Source organism: Salmo salar, chromosome 03, assembly GCF_965601325.2.
Source record: "Salmo salar chromosome 03, fSalSal1, whole genome shotgun sequence".
Classification (NCBI taxonomy): domain Eukaryota; kingdom Metazoa; phylum Chordata; class Actinopteri; order Salmoniformes; family Salmonidae; genus Salmo; species Salmo salar.
This window is the reverse complement of record NC_138293.1, coordinates 99875034-99895573: the sequence shown is the minus strand read 5'-3', so window position 1 is coordinate 99895573 and position 20540 is coordinate 99875034. Positions and strand designations below refer to the sequence as shown.

Below are 20540 nucleotides of genomic sequence, written 5' to 3'. Positions count from 1 at the left end.
AATAGAACACACTAACATCCATCATATCAGCTGTCTATCCTTCATCATCCATCATGTCAGCTGTCTATCCTTCATCATATCAGCTGTCTATCCTTCATCATATCAGCTGTCTATCCTTCATCATCCATCATATCAGCTGTCTATCCTTCATCATATCAGCTGTCTATCCTTCATCATCCATCATATCAGCTTGTCTATTCTTCATCATCCATCATATCAGCTGTCTATCCTTCATCATCCATCATATCAGCTGTCTATCCTTCATCATCCATCATATCAGCTGTCTATCCTTCATCATCCATCATGTCAGCTGTCTATCCTTCATCATCCATCATATCAGCTGTCTATCCTTCATCATCCATCATATCAGCTGTCTATCCTTCATCATCCATCATATCAGCTGTCTATCCTTCATCATCCATCATATCAGCTGTCTATCCTTCATCATCCATCATATCAGCTGTCTATCCTTCATCATATCATCTGTCTATCCTTCATCATATCAGCTGTCTATCCTTCATCATATCAGCTGTCTATCCTTCATCATATCAGCTGTCTATCCTTCATCATCCATCATATCAGCTGTCTATCCTTCATCATATCAGCTGTCTATCCTTCATCATATCAGCTGTCTATCCTTCATCATCCATCATATCAGCTGTCTATCCTTCATCATATCAGCTGTCTATCCTTCATCATATCAGCTGTCTATCCTTCATCATCCATCATATCAGCTGTCTATCCTTCATCATCCATCATATCAGCTGTCTATCCTTCATCATATCAGCTGTCTATCCTTCATCATATCAGCTGTCTATCCTTCATCATATCAGCTGTCTATCCTTCATCATGTCAGCTGTCTATCCTTCATCATATCAGCTGTCTATCCTTCATCATATCAGCTGTCTATCCTTCATCATGTCAGCTGTCTATCCTTCATCATATCAGCTGTCTATCCTTCATCATATCAGCTGTCTATCCTTCATCATATCAGCTGTCTATCCTTCATCATATCAGCTGTCTATCCTTCATCATATCAGCTGTCTATCCTTCATCATATCAGCTGTCTATCCTTCATCATATCAGCTGTCTATCCTTCATCATATCAGCTGTCTATCCTTCATCATATCAGCTGTCTATCCTTCATCATATCAGCTGTCTATCCTTCATCATATCAGCTGTCTATCCTTCATCATATCAGCAGTCTATCCTTCATCATATCGGAACACGAGAAAGAGAGCGAAAGAAAGAAAGAGGAGCTTTTTTTTTTAACAAAGGAGAGATGTTTTTGTTGGCCACCACACCTTGGATTTTGAACATTTTATTGAGTTTTATAAATAAACATGCACATACATTAGTGTTTTTGTGTTTGTCTGTGTGTCCCTAAAGGTCCCACCTGCAGGACCTGAAGGACGTGACCCACAACATCCACTATGAGACATTCCGCGTCAGGAGGCTGAACGAGAGTAACCTGACCGTCCACGGTCTGGCCCTGTCCTGCTTTCCAATGGAGAACGGGACCCACGGAACCAACGGAACCAATGGAACCTCAGACAGGAGCGAATCAGAGAGCCACCTCTGAGGGGGACCCCAGAGTGCGTCGTACACAGCAGCAGCTCCACCTTCCTGCTCACAGCTTCCTGTTTCCTGTTTTGACTGCAAAATGGTTGGTCGACTGTTTCCCCCAATCGGAACACGAGAAAGAGAGCGAAAGAAAGAAAGAGGAGCTTTTTTTTTAACAAAGGAGAGATGTTTTCGGTGACCACCACACCTTGGATTTTGAACATTTTATTGAGTTTTACTAAAGACATTATTGATAAGAAATGCATTTAAACTTCATATATGAATATATTTTCTCAGAATGAGTTTATATTTCCTGGAAGCAGGGTCACACAGGGCTGGAAGAGCAGAGAGAGATGGGGAGAGAAAAACTGAAAAAGAGAGGGGGAGATTGATGGATGGAAAGGGGGAGAGTGAGGGATGGAGAGAGAAATGAAAACAGAGGGAGAGAGGGGTAGGGTGAGAGATGGAGAGAGAGATAAAAACAGAGAGAGAGGGGGCGAGTGAGGGATGGAGAGAGAGGAAGAGATAAAAATAGAGAGGGGGAGAGAGAGGAGGTGTGTTATGTGCTCAGACAATGTTATTTCTGCAATACCGATGTTTATGCAGTGTCATTGTTTACACTCATACTACCCCTGGAATTCAGAAAACTGGAATCACCTGCCTGAGAGTGATTTACAGTATACTGTAGCTAACACAGCTACAGCCTCCTGTATTCTACAGTACCCACGTCCATTCAGCTACAGCCTCCTGTATTCTACAGTACCCAGGTCCATTCAGCTACAGCCTCCTGTATTCTACAGTACCCAGGTCCATTCAGCTACAGCCTCCTGTATTCTACAGTACCCAGGTCCATTCAGCTACAGCCTCCTGTATTCTAGAGTACCCAGGTCCATTCTGCTATAGCCTCCTGTATTCTACAGTATCCAGGTCCATTCAGCTACAGCCTCCTGTATTCTAGAGTACCCAGGTCCATTCAGCTACAGCCTCCTGTATTCTACAGTACCCAGGTCCATTCAGCTACAGCCTCCTGTATTCTAGAGTACCCAGGTCCATTCAGCTACAGCCTCCTGTATTCTACAGTACCCAGGTCCATTCAGCTACAGCCTCCTGTATTCTAGAGTACCCAGGTCCATTCAGCTACAGCCTCCTGTATTCTACAGTACCCAGGTCCATTCAGCTACAGCCTCCTGTATTCTACAGTACCTACGTCCATTCAGCTACAGCCTCCTGTATTCTACAGTACCCACGTCCATTCAGCTACAGCCTCCTGTATTCTAGAGTACCCACGTCCATTCAGCTACAGCCTCCTGTATTCTAGAGTACCCACATCCATTCAGCTACAGCCTCCTGTATTCTACAGTACCCACGTCCATTCAACTACAGCCTCCTGTATTCTACAGTACCCACGTCCATTCAGCTACAGCCTCCTGTATTCTACGGTACCCAGGTCCATTCAGCTACAGCCTCCTGTATTCTACAGTACCCAGGTCCATTCAGCTACAGCCTCCTTTATTCTAGAGTACCCAGGTCCATTCAGCTACAGCCTCCTGTATTCTAGAGTACCCAGGTCCATTCAGCTACAGCCTCCTGTATTCTAGAGTACCCACGTCCATTCAACTACAGCCTCCTGTATTCTACAGTACCCACGTCCATTCAACTACAGCCTCCTGTATTCTACAGTACCCAGGTCCATTCAGCTACAGCCTCCTGTATTCTACGGTACCCAGGTCCGTTCAGCTACATTCTCCTGTATTCTAGAGTACCCAGGACGATTCAACTACAGCCTCCTGTATTCTACAGTACCCAGGTCCATTCAGCTACAGCCTCCTGTATTCTACGGTACCCAGGTCCATTCAGCTACATTATCCTGTATTCTAGAGTACCCAGGTCCATTCAGCTACAGCCTCCTGTATTCTAGAGTACCCAGGTCCATTCAGCTACAGCCTCCTGTATTCTACAGTACCCAGGTCCATTCAGCTACAGCCTTCTGTATTCTACAGTACCCATGTCCATTCAGCTACAGCCTCCTGTATTCTACAGTACCCAGGTCCATTCTGCTACAGCCTCCTGTATTCTAGAGTACCCACATCCATTCAGCTACAGCCTCCTGTATTCTAGAGTACCCACATCCATTCAGCTATAGCCTCCTGTATTCTAGAGTACCCACATCCATTCAGCTACAGCCTCCTGTATTCTACAGTACCCAGGTCCATTCTGCTACAGCCTTCTATATTCTACAGTACCCAGGTCCATTCAGCTACAGCCTTCTATATTCTACAGTACCCAGGTCCATTCTGCTACAGCCTCCTGTATTCTAGAGTACCCATGTCCATTCAGCTACAGCCTCCTGTATTCTAGAGTACCCACATCCATTCAGCTACAGCCTCCTGTATTCTACAGTACCCAGGTCCATTCTGCTACAGCCTTCTATATTCTACAGTACCCAGGTCCATTCAGCTACAGCCTTCTATATTCTACAGTACCCAGGTCCATTCTGCTACAGCCTCCTGTATTCTAGAGTACCCATGTCCATTCAGCTACAGCCTCCTGTATTCTACAGTACCCACGTCCATTCAGCTACAGCCTCCTGTATTCTACAGTACCCATGTCCATTCTGGGTGTTATTTGGCCACAGCAGAAATGATATGGTCTATATTTGGTCTAGATTTGTCAAACTCATTCCACTGAGGGTCCAGTTTCTGTGTTTTTTTTTCTTTTCCATTCAATTAAAACCTAGACAACCAGGTGAAGGGAGATCCTTACTAATTAGTGACCTTCACAGGTGGTCTGTATGCTACTGTGTGAATACTGCAATGTGGCTTTGTTTGAATTCCGCCCCGTTTCTCCATCTCTCAAAGGACGGCAGCCTTTTTAACACTGTATGAATACTGGCAGAGCCATAGCCTAGCCTATGTATGGCTTATGAACCTCTTTCTATAACACAGGCATAGGCCTGTAATATATTCAGACGCTTCATTTCATTTAATACGCATGTTGACATAAAAAAAGAAAATATTTTTTTTCCAGAAAATTATTTTTTGTTTGTAACCTTTTCCACCTGCGGTAAACGTCGATACACACATACATATCCATACACACATACATATCCATACACACATACATATCCATACACACATACATATCCATACACACTTGTCCATCCATACGTACACAGTCCAAGGGCCGTTCTGTGTTGTGTATAGAGGGAGTGCTAGATCCCTTCTCTCTCCTTCCCGATGGTGAGCTGTGCTGTTTGGAGAAAGGGCTCCACCTAGAGGCCAAGTGGAGGAATGACCGGAGTCAGAGACAAGAGGATACAAACTGTACTCTCTCACCAAAGTGTCTAGGGTTGCGAAATTCACAGTAGCTCTCAATGATACTATGTTATGGAGAGAGACAGGAAATGATGCAGACAGGATTAGATTAGCCCAGTTTACCCTCCTCTGTTGTATGGCTTTGGATGTGCTTAACTGTAACTTAGAGACCCAAACTTCCTGTTTAACGTTAACATGTAAATGTGATGCTAGGGGGGCCGCTTTCCGGACACAGATTAAGCCCACTTCGTCCTATAAACCTTCTCCATTGAAAGTGTTTCGTAGTCCAAGACTAGGCTTAATCTGTGTTGGGGAAACTGGTCCTATGATAACCATGTATGTGTGTGTTTGCCCATTCAAAGCCTGTTGTGTCTTCACAGACTGACTGCCTCTTCTTCAACTACTGATCAGCTGTCTGTTTTTAGACCAGATCACTAGATCATCACCCACTGTTGTCCATTAAAGGCTCATCTCTCTCTCATTTATATACCTAGTGTTGACCTGGTACACAGCTGCCTATGACTGACAGGCATCTTGTACATACACACGCACGCACGCACGCACACGCACACACACACACACACACACACACACACACACACACACACACACACACACACACACACACACACACACACACACACACACACACACACAGACCCCCCCACACACACACACACACACACACACACACACACACACACACACACACACACACACACACACACACACACACAGACCCACCCATGACGTGATAATGTCTGTGTTGTTTATCTCCTGCCTCTGATGTTTTATATTGTTGTAGCCTAATGTTCTGTAAGCTGCATCCTGATAGACCTTGTTTTACACATTAATAAACACCATTGATTTACCATCAAATGATTGTCACTGTTACACGTCTGGTGGGCCCTGTGACTCACAATGACCCAGACACAGGGAGAATCACAATTGCATTTCCTTGATTCCTCGAGTCCTTTCTCCTCGCCTCTTTCTCAAAACCCGTTGGATGAGAAGGTCAAAAAGGAGGGACCTTTGACCTACTCATCCAATGGGTTTTGAGGAGGCGGCAAGGAGAGAGGACGCGAGGGATCACGGAAACGCAATTGAGGTTCTCCCTATAAGGCCACGTACAACAAGTTGTACAGCTGATGTACAACTCATTTGGCACAACAGTCGTGATGAGAGTGGCAGTTTATCTGCATAGAAAGTGTTGGGAGACAAAACATTTTTGTGCAGACAAACCTTCACATAAATATCAGTTGCTTCACAACAACCATTGTTGTCAAATGTGTATAAAAATGCAGGTGCGCACCACTGTGAGTTGCTTTGAATAAAAGCCTTGGCTAAATGGCAATGTAGGAGGATGAAAGGAAGGAGATGAGGCACACGGTTTAGTTTTGTACAACTTTTACTAAAACGGTGCAGACTGGAACCAAAACCATGTCAAAAAACAACAACTGCTCTCTGACAAGGCACTGCAGCCATCCTTCAGATTCACCACACCTCTTTCTCTCCTGTCCAATCAAATCCATTAGAATTACCACACCACTTTCTCTCCTGTCCAATCAAATCCTTTAGATTCACCACACCACTTCTATCCTGTCCAATCAAATGTTTCATATCATCACCACAGTATCAGTATTTACACAAAACAATGAGCAAAACATAATATAAGAAACAAACCCTCCAGAAAACATCTTCATATGACCTCTGTGTCACAAATAATAAACAGAGATACCAAAATAGTACCCATTATATAGGAATGTAGGTAAGGGAGTGTGGCAGACAGACAAGAGATGTAGAGTACAGTTGTTCCTAAGAGTAACATGGGCCTTTAAAAGCTGCATAGCCGAGAGCGCTCTATGGATTGAATCCCGGCCCTAAATACCCCACAACGTCCCATAGACCAGTGTCCCTCCCAAGCCACCATACCGTACCGGCAGATCACTGTAAACTCAGTTAAACTGTAAACTCAGTTAAACTGAAACAGTTGAATTGAAACAGTTGAACTGACGCCAATGGAGACCTGGATAGAAGTTACATGTTAAGTCAGCAACTGTTTTCCATGTTTATGCTCCATAGACATTCCTGTCTTCAGATGCTCTTCGTACCAGATCAGTGCAAACCAGTTGTTGACAGTGTTCTGAAGACTGATGTATTTTAACCCTCTAAACATGTTCCTCTGTGTGAATCAGAAGTACTTCCAACATACTTTTATTGTTATAATTATTATACTGTGTCTTATTCAGTACAGAGTTTTAACCTGTTGGGTTGGTCTCCATGTGAAACAATACATCAAACATGTCCCTGGACTCTTCCTCTGTTAGACAGAAGGAGAGAGAGAGAGAGAGAGAGAGAGAGAGAGAGAGAGAGAGAGAGAGAGAGAGAGAGAGAATGTGTTAGTTAGAAAGATGGAGAGAGAGAGAGAGAGAGAGAGAGAATGTGTTAGTTAGAAAGATGGAGAAAGAGAGAGAGAGAGAGAGAAAGAGAATGTGTTAGAAAGATGGAGAGAGATAGAGAGAAGTGGTGGCTAATGACAAATGCCCCTGGACACTTCTTCTGTTAGAGATGGGGGGGGGGGGGGGGCTGTCAGCTTGGTGCTTGTCCTTAACATAGGTACAGTACAGTGTACAGTAGGGCTGTACAGGGTTGAGGTTGGGGGGTGATGATGTCAGTAATCCAGCCATTTTTGCTAACCGGACAGTATGCAGCAAGCTAAGCTAACCAATCCAGCTATCCTAGCTAAACTGACAGTATGCAGCAAGCTAAGCTAACCAATCCAGCTATCCTAGCTAAACTGACAGTACGCAGCAAGCTAAGCTAACCAATCCAGCTATCCTAGCTACACTGACAGTATGCAGCTAGTTAAGCTAACCAATCCAGCTATCCTAGCTAAACTGACAGTCTGCAGCTAGTTAAACTAACCAATCCAGCTAGCTTAGCTAGGGGTCCAGGGGTGTCGGGAAAAAGACTACTGAAAGAAAACATTCTGTGCTGGGCTCTCCCGGCCGTTACAAATCTGTAAGCCCACAACAGCTCACTATTTTCACGGCACCCTCAAGATTCAATGTGAATTTATAAAATTGCAATCAAGTACTGTTGAAGTAAAGCTGGACACAAAAGTCAAGATTGCTATCAGAACAAAAATAGAATCCCCTAGTGGTCCAGCAGCCACAGCTAAGAGCTAGAATCCCCTAGTGGACCAGCAGCCACAGCTAAGAGCTAGAATCCCCTAGTGGACCAGCAGCCACAGCTAAGAGCTAGAATCCCCTAGTGGTCCAGCAGCCACAGCTAAGAGCTAGAATCCCCTAGTGGTCCAGCAGCCACAGCTAAGAGCTAGAATCCTCTAGTGGACCAGCAGCCACAGCTAAGAGCTAGAATCCCCTAGTGGACCAGCAGCCACAGCTAAGAGCTAGAATCCCCTAGTGGTCCAGCAGCCACAGCTAAGAGCTAGAATCCCCTAGTGGACCAGCAGCCACAGCTAAGAGCTAGAATCCCCTAGTGGACCAGCAGCCACAGCTAAGAGCTAGAATCCCCTAGTGGACCAGCAGCCACAGCTAAGAGCTAGAATCCCCTAGTGGACCAGCAGCCACAGCTAAGAGCTAGAATCCCCTAGTGCACCAGCAGCCACAACTAAGAGCTAGAATCCCCTAGTGGACCAGCAGCCAGAGCTAAGAGCTAGAATCCCCTAGTGGACCAGCAGCCACAGCTAAGAGCTAGAATCCCCTAGGGGACCAGCAGCCACAGCTAAGAGCTAGAATCCCCTAGTGGACCAGCAGCCACAGCTAAGAGCTAGAATCCCCTAGTGGACCAGCAGCCACAGCTAAGAACTAGAATCCCCTAGTGGACCAGCAGCCACAGCTAAGAGCTAGAATCCCCTAGTGGACCAGCAGCCACAGCTAAGAGCTAGAATCCCCTAGTGGACCAGCAGCCACAGCTAAGAGCTAGAATCCCCTAGTGGACCAGCAGCCACAACTAAGAGCTAGAATCCCCTAGTGGACCAGCAGCCACAGCTAAGAGCTAGAATCCCCTAGTGGACCAGCAGCCACAGCTAAGAGCTAGAATCCCCTAGTGGACCAGCAGCCACAGCTAAGAACTAGAATCCCCTAGTGGACCAGCAGCCACAGCTAAGAGCTAGAATCCCCTAGTGGACCAGCAGCCACAGTTAAGAGCTAGAATCCCCTAGTGGACCAGCAGCCACAGCTAAGAGCTAGAATCCCCTAGTGGACCAGCAGCCACAGCTAAGAGCTAGAATCCCCTAGTGGACCAGCAGCCACAGCTCAACAGACACAGTAGGTTGCCTCTGGAATGGAACCATATTCCTCCTATTGGCTAAGTAGTTGACTTGTTCTATATAGGGAATAGGTTCTTCAGGTATTGCTCAAAAGCTCCTCTTATTCCTATAAATATTCCTTCCTCAAATAGGGCACTTCTTTTGGCTCAAAGTAGTGCACTACATAGGTAATAGGGAGCCATTTCAGATTTTCCCGTAACCTAAATGGGCCACCCACTGAGCAGTATCATGACACACCAAACCAACAGGCTCAGCTTTAAACTGGTCTGTTTGGCTGAAAGACTGTCTCAACCAATCACAATCCTCAGTCAATAAATACAGAAATAAATAGATAAATACATTATGTACAGCACATCATTGAAGGTGAATAAATCAAAGTGGGACTAGTTGGTTAACATCCTGGCCTGTAGTGTTTGTGTGAAGCAGGAAATCAGACAGTCAGGAATCCTCAAGCTCACTACATGAATACTTAAGGTTAGAGGCAGTGAGGCTTTTAAAGGCAATGTTTCTGGGTTCGGGAGATCCCACTCACGGTTAACACTACATATGGTGGCTCAATGGGATAATGCCTTTAAAAGCAGAAATGCCTATAACCTGCTATCGGCTGTTGGGGGCTGGCCTGCACCTCTATCTCACCCATATCACCCCTGTCACCTTCACCTGAGGTCCAAGTACAAACTGTTATCTTTAGGGCTGGAGCTGAAAGAATGTTAGAACAGCTGTCTGCCTGGGGGTATGGCGGTGGGATGCAGTGTGCGTGTGTGTGTGTGTGTGTGTGTGTGTGTGTGTGTGTGTGTGTGTGTGTGTGTGTGTGTGTGTGTGTACCCAGGCCGTACCTAAATATAGCATGAGAAAAGTACCCTGTGTGGCATAAGGTGTATGCTACGCTGTAAACTGTTACAGTCAGCTCAACCTGGATGTCATTATGAAACAACTGTTACAGTCAGCTCAACCTGGATGTCATTATGAAACAACTGTTACAGTGAGCTCAACCTGGATGTCATTATGAAACAACTGTTACAGTCAGCTCAACCTGGATGTCATTATGAAACAACTGTTACAGTCAGCTCAACCTGGATGTCATTATGAAACAACTGTTACAGTGAGCTCAACCTGGATGTCATTATGAAACAACTGTTACAGTCAGCTCAACCTGGATGTCATTATGAAACAACTGTTACAGTCAGACTCAACCTGGATGTCATTATGAAACAACTGTTACAGTCAGACTCAACCTGGATGTCATTATGAAACAACTGTTACAGTCAGCTCAACCTGGATGTCATTATGAAACAACTGTTACAGTCAGCTCAACCTGGATGTCATTATGAAACAACTGTTACAGTCAGCTCAACCTGGATGTCATTATGAAACAACTGTTACAGTCAGCTCAACCTGGATGTCATTATGAAACAACTGTTACAGTCAGCTCAACCTGGATGTCATTATGAAACAACTGTTACAGTCAGACTCAACCTGGATGTCATTATGAAACAACTGTTACAGTCAGCTCAACCTGGATGTCATTATGAAACAACTGTTACAGTCAGCTCAACCTGGATGTCATTATGAAACAACTGTTACAGTCAGCTCAACCTGGATGTCATTATGAAACAACTGTTACAGTGAGCTCAACCTGGATGTCATTATGAAACAACTGTTACAGTCAGCTCAACCTGGATGTCATTATGAAACAACTGTTACAGTCAGCTCAACCTGGATGTCATTATGAAACAACTGTTACAGTCAGCTCAACCTGGATGTCATTATGAAACAACTGTTACAGTCAGCTCAACCTGGATGTCATTATGAAACAACTGTTACAGTCAGACTCAACCTGGATGTCATTATGAAACAACTGTTACAGTCAGCTCAACCTGGATGTCATTATGAAACAACTGTTACAGTCAGCTCAACCTGGATGTCATTATGAAACAACTGTTACAGTCAGCTCAACCTGGATGTCATTATGAAACAACTGTTACAGTGAGCTCAACCTGGATGTCATTATGAAACAACTGTTACAGTCAGCTCAACCTGGATGTCATTATGAAACAACTGTTACAGTCAGCTCAACCTGGATGTCATTATGAAACAACTGTTACAGTCAGCTCAACCTGGATGTCATTATGAAACAACTGTTACAGTCAGCTCAACCTGGATGTTATTATGAAACAACTGTTACAGTCAGCTCAACCTGGATGTCATTATGACACAAATCCTCAGAAGGAAGCAAGCTGAGGACCCCCCCACACACACACACACACACACACACACACACACACACACACACACACACACACACACACACACACACACACACACAGCAGTAAGGAGAGCTGGTTCACCAGGTGAAGTTTAGAATAGAAATTCGATATTACAAGACTGCAAAACTTGGCCCTCTGACAGAGCCGCCATCTTGAATGAGGACCACAAAGCATGCTGGGTAAAGGGCTTTTTTTGTGTTGAGTTGATTCAGAGACACAACGACCGTGTGTGTGTGTGTGTGTGTGTGTGTGTGTGTGTGTGTGTGTGTGTGTGTGTGTGTGTGTACATTACTGTAACGGACAGTGTAAACGGAGGTGCTGCCACATAGCATCAAGACGTTGAGGTAAGTCCTGATGCTGGCAGGTAAAACCATGGCACAAAGGATTTATATGACGGTCGTCCTCTCCCATCTAACCACTAATATTAAACTGACCACAGAATGGACTGGCAAACAGAATGGTTGGAAAGGCCAAGCTTAACCAATCAGCATCAGCTAGTGTATGTAAAGTGGAATAGAGTCTCTGTAGTCTCAGTCTGTCCTGACCCTGACCTCTGCAGGGTCTGATCAGGTGACCTCTGGTGACCTCATCAGGGTTGACCCTCCAAAACCCCAGTGTTTCCTGGGTAGTGTAGTTGTCCTGGTCCAGTACTGTAAATCCTCAGACACGTGTCCTCCCTCCACACAGGAATTCATTCTCAGTTGTCCTCAGATTCCCAAAATAATGTTTACAAAAATAAAATAATAGTAGTAGTAATATCAACAACAAAAAGAGAGAGATGAATCGGCATGACAACGAGCGGGTAAAGCGTGCAGCTCTGGCGCGTTATTCTACAGAGGCATTTTTCTTCTTCAGTTCTTTGCTAAGACATGGAGATAGAGGAGTGGGTCTGACGTCACCCCATTCTCACACAGAGAGACACGGAGATGTCACCATGTCACCGCTAAGTCTGGTTGTCTGGTGGAGTTACATGTTTCGTGTGTGTGTGTGTGTGTGTTTGTGTGTACAGTGTGTGTGTGTACAGTGTGTGTGCGTGTTCGATGATCCTGTGTGGAACGTGCCCAGACTCATCCCTTTCTCCACTTTGAGTCCATCACAGCCATGTTAAACTGTCATATCTGGTCTGTACAGAAAATCCTTCTGCGCTCACATCCCTCCAATCCAATAAATTCCCTTTTTTTTAGTTTATCCCTCTACAAAAAATCCCCTCTTTCCTGTAAATGTTCCCTGGTTGATCCTGGCTGGAGCAGAGATCCTGGCTGGAGCAGAGATCCTGGCTGGCTCCATCGACATGGTCATCATTCCTCCTCTGCGTTCGTTGGGCTGAAGTAAGGGAGTGGTTGGTAGTTGGGGTAGGTGGGTAGGGGATTGGTAGGCAGGTCAGTTGGTAGTTGGATAGGGTGATAGGTTAGAGGGGGGTGTGATGGGGATCCGGGTGGGGGGGGGGGGCTACTCGATGACCATGCAGCGTGCCAGGTGTTGTGAGTAGTACTTGAAGAGTTCAGCTGTGGCTCCAGGACAGTTGGTCAACTCCAACTCCTCTAGATCCTGGATCTGGATCAAACCAGATAGACCTGTAGTGGTTAGGAGTGGACAACCTGGGGGGGAGAGAGATAGAGAGAGAGGTGGAGAGAGGAGAGAGAGGGGGAAGAGGGAGGGAGAGATGGAGAAAAATAGGGGTGGAGAGAGGGAGGAGAAACAGAGAAAGGGAGGTAGAGAGAGAGAAAGGAGAAAGAGAGATGGGGGAGGGAGGCAGAGAAAGAGTGACAAAGGAGAAAGAGAGAGTGGAGGGAGGGAGGTAGAGAGAGGAGAAAGAGAGAGAGAGGAGAAAGAGAACAGGAACACAAGTCAAACTAATATAGTAGATGGTATAGTCTAACTTGTGTTTCTAATATAGTCGATCACTCTATCCTTCTATCTATTCTATCCATTCTATCCTTGTGTCCTATCTATTCTATCATTATATAATTGTATCTATTATATCCATTCTATCCTTGTGTCCTATCTATTCTATCATTGTAAATATTATATCATTCTATCTATTCAATCATTCTATCCTTCTATCTATTCTATCATTCTATCTATTCTATCATTCTATCCTTCTATCTATTCTATCTATTCTATCCTTCTATTCTATCCTTCTATCTATTCTATCATTCTATCTATTCTAAATATTCTATCTATTCTATCATTCTAAATATTCTATCCTTCTATCTATTCTATCATTCTATCCTTCTATCCTTCTATCTATTCTATCATTCTATCCTTCTATTCTATCATTCTATCCTTCTATCTATTCTATCATTCTATCTATTATATCCTTCTATCTATTCTATCATTCTATCTATTCTATCCTTCTATCTATTCTATCATTCTATCCTTCTATCTATTCTATCATTCTATCTATTCTATCCTTCTATCTATTCTGTCCTTCTAAATATTCTATCTATTCTATCATTCTAAATATTCTATCCTTCTATCTATTCTATCATTCTAAATATTCTATCTATTCTATCATTCTAAATATTCTATCCTTCTATCTATTCTATCATTCTAAATATTCTATCCTTCTATCTATTCTATCCTTCTATCTATTCTATCATTCTAAATATTCTATCCTTCTATCTATTCTATCATTCTAAATATTCTATCCTTCTATCTATTCTATCATTCGAAATATTCTATCCTTCTATCTATTCTATCCTTCTATCCTTCTATCTATTCTATCATTCTATCTATTCTATCCTTCTATCTATTCTATAATTCTATCATTCTATCTATTCTATCATTCTATCCTTCTATCTATTCTATCATTCTATCCTTCTATCTATTCTATCATTCTATCTATTCTATCCTTCTAAATATTCTATCCTTCTATCTATTCTATCATTCTATCTATTCTATCCTTCTATCTATTCTGTCCTTCTAAATATTCTATCTATTCTATCATTCTAAATATTCTATCCTTCTATCTATTCTATCATTCTAAATATTCTATCTATTCTATCATTCTAAATATTCTATCCTTCTATCTATTCTATCATTCTAAATATTCTATCCTTCTATCTATTCTATCCTTCTATCTATTCTATCATTCTAAATATTCTATCCTTCTATCTATTCTATCATTCTAAATATTCTATCCTTCTATCTATTCTATCATTCGAAATATTCTATCCTTCTATCTATTCTATCCTTCTATCCTTCTATCTATTCTATCATTCTATCTATTCTATCCTTCTATCTATTCTATAATTCTATCATTCTATCTATTCTATCATTCTATCCTTCTATCTATTCTATCATTCTATCCTTCTATCTATTCTATCATTCTATCTATTCTATCCTTCTAAATATTCTATCTATTCTATCATTCTAAATATTCTATCCTTCTATCTATTCTATCATTCTATCTATTCTATCATTCTATCCTTCTATCATTCTATCTATTCTATACTTCTATCTATTCTATCATTCTATATATTCTATCATTCTAAATATTCTATCATTCTATCTATTCTATCATTCTAAATATTCTATCCTTCTATCTATTCTATCATTCTAAATATTCTATCCTTCTATCTATTCTATCATTCTAAATGTGCTATCCTTCTATCTATTCTATCCTTCTATCTGTTCTATCCTTCTATCTATTCTATCCATTCTATCCTTCTATCTATTCTATCCTTCTATCTATTCTATCCTTTTATATATTCTATAATTCTATCCTTCTATCTATTCTATCCTTCTATCATTCTATCCTTCTATCTATTCTATCATTCTATCCTACTATCTATTCTATCATTCTATCCTTCTATCATTCTATCTATTCTATCATTCTAAATATTCTATCCTTCTATCTATTCTATCATTCTAAATATTCTATCCTTCTATCTATTCTATCATTCTAAATATTCTATCATTCTAAATATTCTATCCTTCTATCTATTCTAAATGTGCTATCCTTCTATCTATTCTATCCTTCTATCTGTTCTATCCTTCTATCTATTCTATCCATTCTATCCTTCTATCTATTCTATCCTTCTATCTATTCTATCTATTCTATCCTTCTATCTATTCTATCCTTTTATATATTCTATAATTCTATCCTTCTATCTATTCTATCCTTCTATCATTCTATCCTTCTATCTATTCTATCATTCTATCCTACTATCTATTCTATCATTCTATCCTTCTATCATTCTATCTATTCTATCATTCTAAATATTCTATCCTTCTATCTATTCTATCATTCTAAATATTCTATCATTCTAAATATTCTATCCTTCTATCTATTCTAAATGTGCTATCCTTCTATCTATTCTATCCTTCTATCTGTTCTATCCTTCTATCTATTCTATCCATTCTATCCTTCTATCTATTCTATCCTTCTATCTATTCTATCTATTCTATCCTTCTATCTATTCTATCCTTTTATATATTCTATAATTCTATCCTTCTATCTATTCTATCCTTCTATCATTCTATCCTTCTATCTATTCTATCATTCTATCCTACTATCTATTCTATCATTCTATCCTTCTATCATTCTATCTATTCTATCATTCTAAATATTCTATCCTTCTATCTATTCTATCATTCTAAATATTCTATCCTTCTATCTATTCTATCATTCTAAATATTCTATCATTCTAAATATTCTATCCTTCTATCTATTCTAAATGTGCTATCCTTCTATCTATTCTATCCTTCTATCTATTCTATCATTCTATCCTTCTATCTATTCTATAATTCTATCCTTCTATCCTATAATTCTATCCTTCTATCTATTCTATCATTCTATCCTTCTATCTATTCTATCATTCAATCCTTCTATCTATTCTATCTTTTTATCTATTCTATAATTCTATCCTTCTATCTATTCTATCCTTCTATCATTCTATCCTTCTATCTATTCTATCATTCTATCCTTCTATCTATTCTATCATTCTATCCTTCTATCTATTCTATCCTTCTATCGTTCTATCATTCTAAATATTATATAATTCTATTCATATAGCAATCCAAACATTCCATTCAATCTGAATAAAGAGCTGTCCTGAGATACCAGAGTTGGTCAGCAGGGGGAGGAATGGTGCAGAGACAGACAGGACAGAGGAGAAACACAGGAAGTCCATGCATCTTAATTGTATGTCCTCTCTCCTCTCCTTGTCAAAACCTTTTGGATGAGAAGGTACAGAGGGGACGAACCTTCTCATTGAATTGTTCTGGATGGAGGACGCGGGGAATCAAGGAAATGCAATTAAGATTCTCCCCATGGTTGTGTACCAATTATCTCTCCTTCCTTTCAAAATATGCACTTGTTCACTTCCCTTCACTGATTTGAAAGGAAATGACTGGTATAAGAAATATGATGGAAACTCCCACTAGCCCATGTCTCCACCAATCCAATGCTTTCAGATTTGTGGGAAGTAGTAAACGGGTGTACAATCCAGGAGAAAGGACATATTATTAGGAAACACCCCCTCTGTGTATGACTGCTTCTCAATAGTCTACAAAATGCTTCCTCTCCTCACACACACATTGTAATGTACTGTAGCCTGAGATGTCAGAGATGATTCATGTACTGTAGTCAGAGATGATTCATGTACTGTAGTCAGAGATGATTAATGTACTGTAGTCAGAGATGATTAATGTACTGTAGTCAGAGATGATTAATGTACTGTAGTCAGAGATGATTAATGTACTGAGTCAGAGATGATTAATGTACTGTAGTCAGAGATGATTCATGTACTGTAGTCAGATATGATTCATGTACTGTAGTCAGAGATGATTAATGTACTGTAGTCAGAGATGATTAATGTACTGAGTCAGAGATGATTAATGTACTGTAGTCAGAGATGATTAATGTACTGAGTCAGAGATGATTAATGTACTGTAGTCAGAGATGATTCATGTACTGTAGTCAGAGATGATATACTGAACTCTCTCCTTCTATAGAATACCATATAGATTTACCCAATCAGGTAGAGGAAGAGTGTGTGTCTGTGTGTGTGTGTGTGTGTGTGTGTGTGTGTGTGTGTGTGTGTGTGTGTGTGTGTGTGTGTGTGTGTGTGTGTGTGTGTGCGTATTGGTTCTTTTGAAGTTTCCTCAGTATGGATCAGAAGGAGGACATGTCAGCTCCTGTGTCATGGATTATCTCTGTCCCTGTTAAGACTATCTGCCTTTGGAATGGAGGGATTATAGCAGAGAGGAAGAGAGAGGGAACGACTGTGTAATGATGATAAAACCAAATGCCAGTAGTTCCTATGAGTGCCTTCAGAAAGTATTCAGACCCCTGGACCTTATTCACATTTTGTTACGTTACAGCCTTATTCTAAAATATATATATATATATTTTTTTTAAACAGAAATACCAAATTTACATAAATACAGTGCTCAAAAAAATAAAGGGAACACTAAAATAACACATCCTAGATCTGAATGAATGAAATAATCTTATTAAATACTTTTTTCTTTACATAGTTGAATGTGCTGACAACAAAATCACACAAAAATAATCCATGGAAATCCAATTTATCAACCAATGGAGGTCTGGATTTGGAGTCACAGTCAAAATTAAAGTGGAAAACCACACTACAGGCTGATCCAACTTTGATGTAATGTCCTTAAAACAAGTCAAAATGAGGCTCAGTAGTGTGTGTGGCCTCCACGTGCCTGTATGACCTCCCTACAACGCCTGGGCATGCTCCTGATGAGGTGGCGGATGGTCTCCTGAGGGATCTCCTCCCAGACCTGGAAAAAAGCATCCGCCAACTCCTGAACAGTCTGTGGTGCAACGTGGCGTTGGTGGATGGAGCGAGACATGATGTCCCAGATGTGCTCAATTGGATTCAGGTCTGGGGAACGGGTGGGCCAGTCCATAGCATCAATGCCTTCCTCTTGCAGGAACTGCTGACACACTCCAGCCACATGAGGTCTAGCATTGTCTTGCATTAGGAGGAACCCAGGGCCAACCGCACCAGCATATGGTCTCACAAGGGGTCTGAGGATCTCATCTCGGTACCTAATGGCAGTCAGGCTACCTCTGGCGAGCACATGGAGGGCTGTGCAGCCCCCCAAAGAAATGCCACCCCACACCATGACTGACCCACCGCCAAACCGGTCATGCTGGAGGATGTTGCAGGCAGCAGAACGTTCTTTGGCGAATTTGCCAATCTTGGTGTTCTCTGACAAATGCCAAACGTCCTGCACAGTGTTGGGCTGTAAGCACAACCCCCACCTGTGGGCCCTCATACCACCTGTGGGCCCTCATACCACACTCATGGAGTCTGTTTCTGACCGTTTGAGCAGACACATGCACATTTGTGGCCTGCTGGAGGTCATTTTGCAGGGCTCTGGCAGTGCTCCTCCTGTTCCTCCTTGCACAAAGGCAGAGGTTGCGGTCCTGCTGCTGGGTTGTTGCCCTCCTACGGCCTCCTCCACGTCTCCTGATGTACTGGCCTGTCTCCTGGTAGCGCCTCCATGCTCTGGACACTACGCTGACAGACACAGCAAACCTTCTTGCCACAGCTCGCATTGATGTGCCATCCTGGATGAGCTGCACTACCTGAGCCACATGTGTGGGTTGTAGACTCCGTCTCATGCTACCACCAGAGTGAAAGCACCGCCAGCATTCAAAAGTGACCAAAACATCAGCCAGGAAGCATAGGAACTGAGAAGTGGTCTGTGGTCACCACCTGCAGAACCACTCCTTTATTAGGGGTGTCTTGCTAATTGCCTATAATTTCCACCTGTTGTCTATTCCATTTGCACAACAGCATGTGACATTTATTGTCTATCAGTGTTGCTTCCTAAGTGGACAGTTTGATTTCACAGAAGTGTGATTGACTTGGAGTTACATTGTGTTGTTTAAGTGTTCCCTTTATTTTTTTGAGCAGTGTATTTAGCCCCTTTGCTATTAGACTGGAAATTGAGCTCAGGTGCATCCTGTTTCCATTGTTCATCCTTGAGATGTTTCTACAACTTGATTGGACTCCACCTGTAGTAAATTCAATTGATGGACATGATTTGGAAAGGCACACACCTGTCTATATAAGGTCCCAGAGTTGACAGTGCATGTCAGAGCAAAAACCAAGACATGAGGTCGAAGGAATTGCCCGTAGAACTTGAAGACAGGATTGTGTTGAGGCACAGATCTGGGGAAGGGTAAAATAATAAATTCTGCAGCATTGAAAGTCCCCAAGAACACGGTGGCCTCCATCATTCTTAAATGGAAGAAGTTTGGAACCACCAAGACTCTTCCTAGAGCTGGCCGCCCGGCCAAACAGAGCAATCAGGGAGGTGACCAAGAAGGTGACCAAGAACCCAATGATCACTCTGACAGAGCTCCAGAGTTCCTCTGTGGAGATGGGAGAACCTTCCATAAGAACAACCACCTCTGCAGCACTCCACCAATCAGGCCTTCATGGTAGAGTGGCCAGACGGAAGTCACTCCTCAGTAAAAGGCACATGACAGCCCACTTGGAGTTTGCCAAAAGGCACCTAAAGACTCTCAGACCATGAGAAACAAGATTCTCTGGTCTGATGAAACCAATATTGAACTCTTTGGCCTGAATGCCAAGCGTGACGTCTGGAGGAAACCTGGCACCATCCCTACAGTGAAGCATGGTGGTGGCAGCATAATGTTGCGGGAATGTTTTTCAGCGGCAGAGACTGGGAGACTAGTCAGGATTGAGGGAAAGATAAACGGCACAAAGTACAGAGAGATCCTTGATGAAAACCTACTCCAGAGCTTCCAACAGCACAACATACAGCACACAGCCAAGACAATGCAGGAGTGACTTTGGGACAAGTCTCTGAATGTCCTTGAGTGGCCCAGCCAGAGTCCGGACTTGAACCTGATCGAACATCTCTGGAGAGACCTGAAAATAGCTGCGCAGCAACGCTCCCCATCCAACCTGACAGAGCTTGAAAGGATCTGCAGAGAAGAATGAGAGAAACTCCCCAAATACAGGTGTGCCAAGCTTGTAGCGTCATACCCAAGAAGACCCGAGGCTGTAATCGCTGACAAAGTTACTTCAACAAAGTATTGAGTAAAGGGTCTGAATACTTATGTAAATGTGATATTTGCTAAAATCT

General features: G+C 42.4%; 2 protein-coding genes across 4 annotated transcripts in view; one reads left to right on the top strand and one right to left on the bottom strand.

The window, feature by feature from the left end:
• The window catches only part of LOC106606337 (neuronal-specific septin-3), a 37065-nt gene extending 31309 nt beyond the window's left edge, over positions 1 to 5756 (top strand). The window contains exon 9 of the mRNA XM_045715911.2: positions 1390 to 5756. Within this exon, the coding sequence (XP_045571867.2) occupies positions 1390 to 1582 (193 nt within the window). The 3' untranslated portion in view covers positions 1583 to 5756. The remainder of the gene's footprint in view (positions 1 to 1389) is intronic.
• A 511-nt stretch (positions 5757 to 6267) lies between these two features.
• LOC106592509 (F-box/LRR-repeat protein 16) overlaps positions 6268 to 20540 on the bottom strand; it is a 60590-nt gene continuing 46317 nt past the window's right edge. For all 3 annotated transcript variants that reach the window (XM_045715912.2, XM_045715914.2, XM_045715913.2), the window contains exon 7: positions 6268 to 13036. In XM_045715912.2, coding sequence (XP_045571868.1) covers positions 12888 to 13036 — 149 coding nt within the window. In that variant the 3' untranslated portion in view covers positions 6268 to 12887. The remainder of the gene's footprint in view (positions 13037 to 20540) is intronic.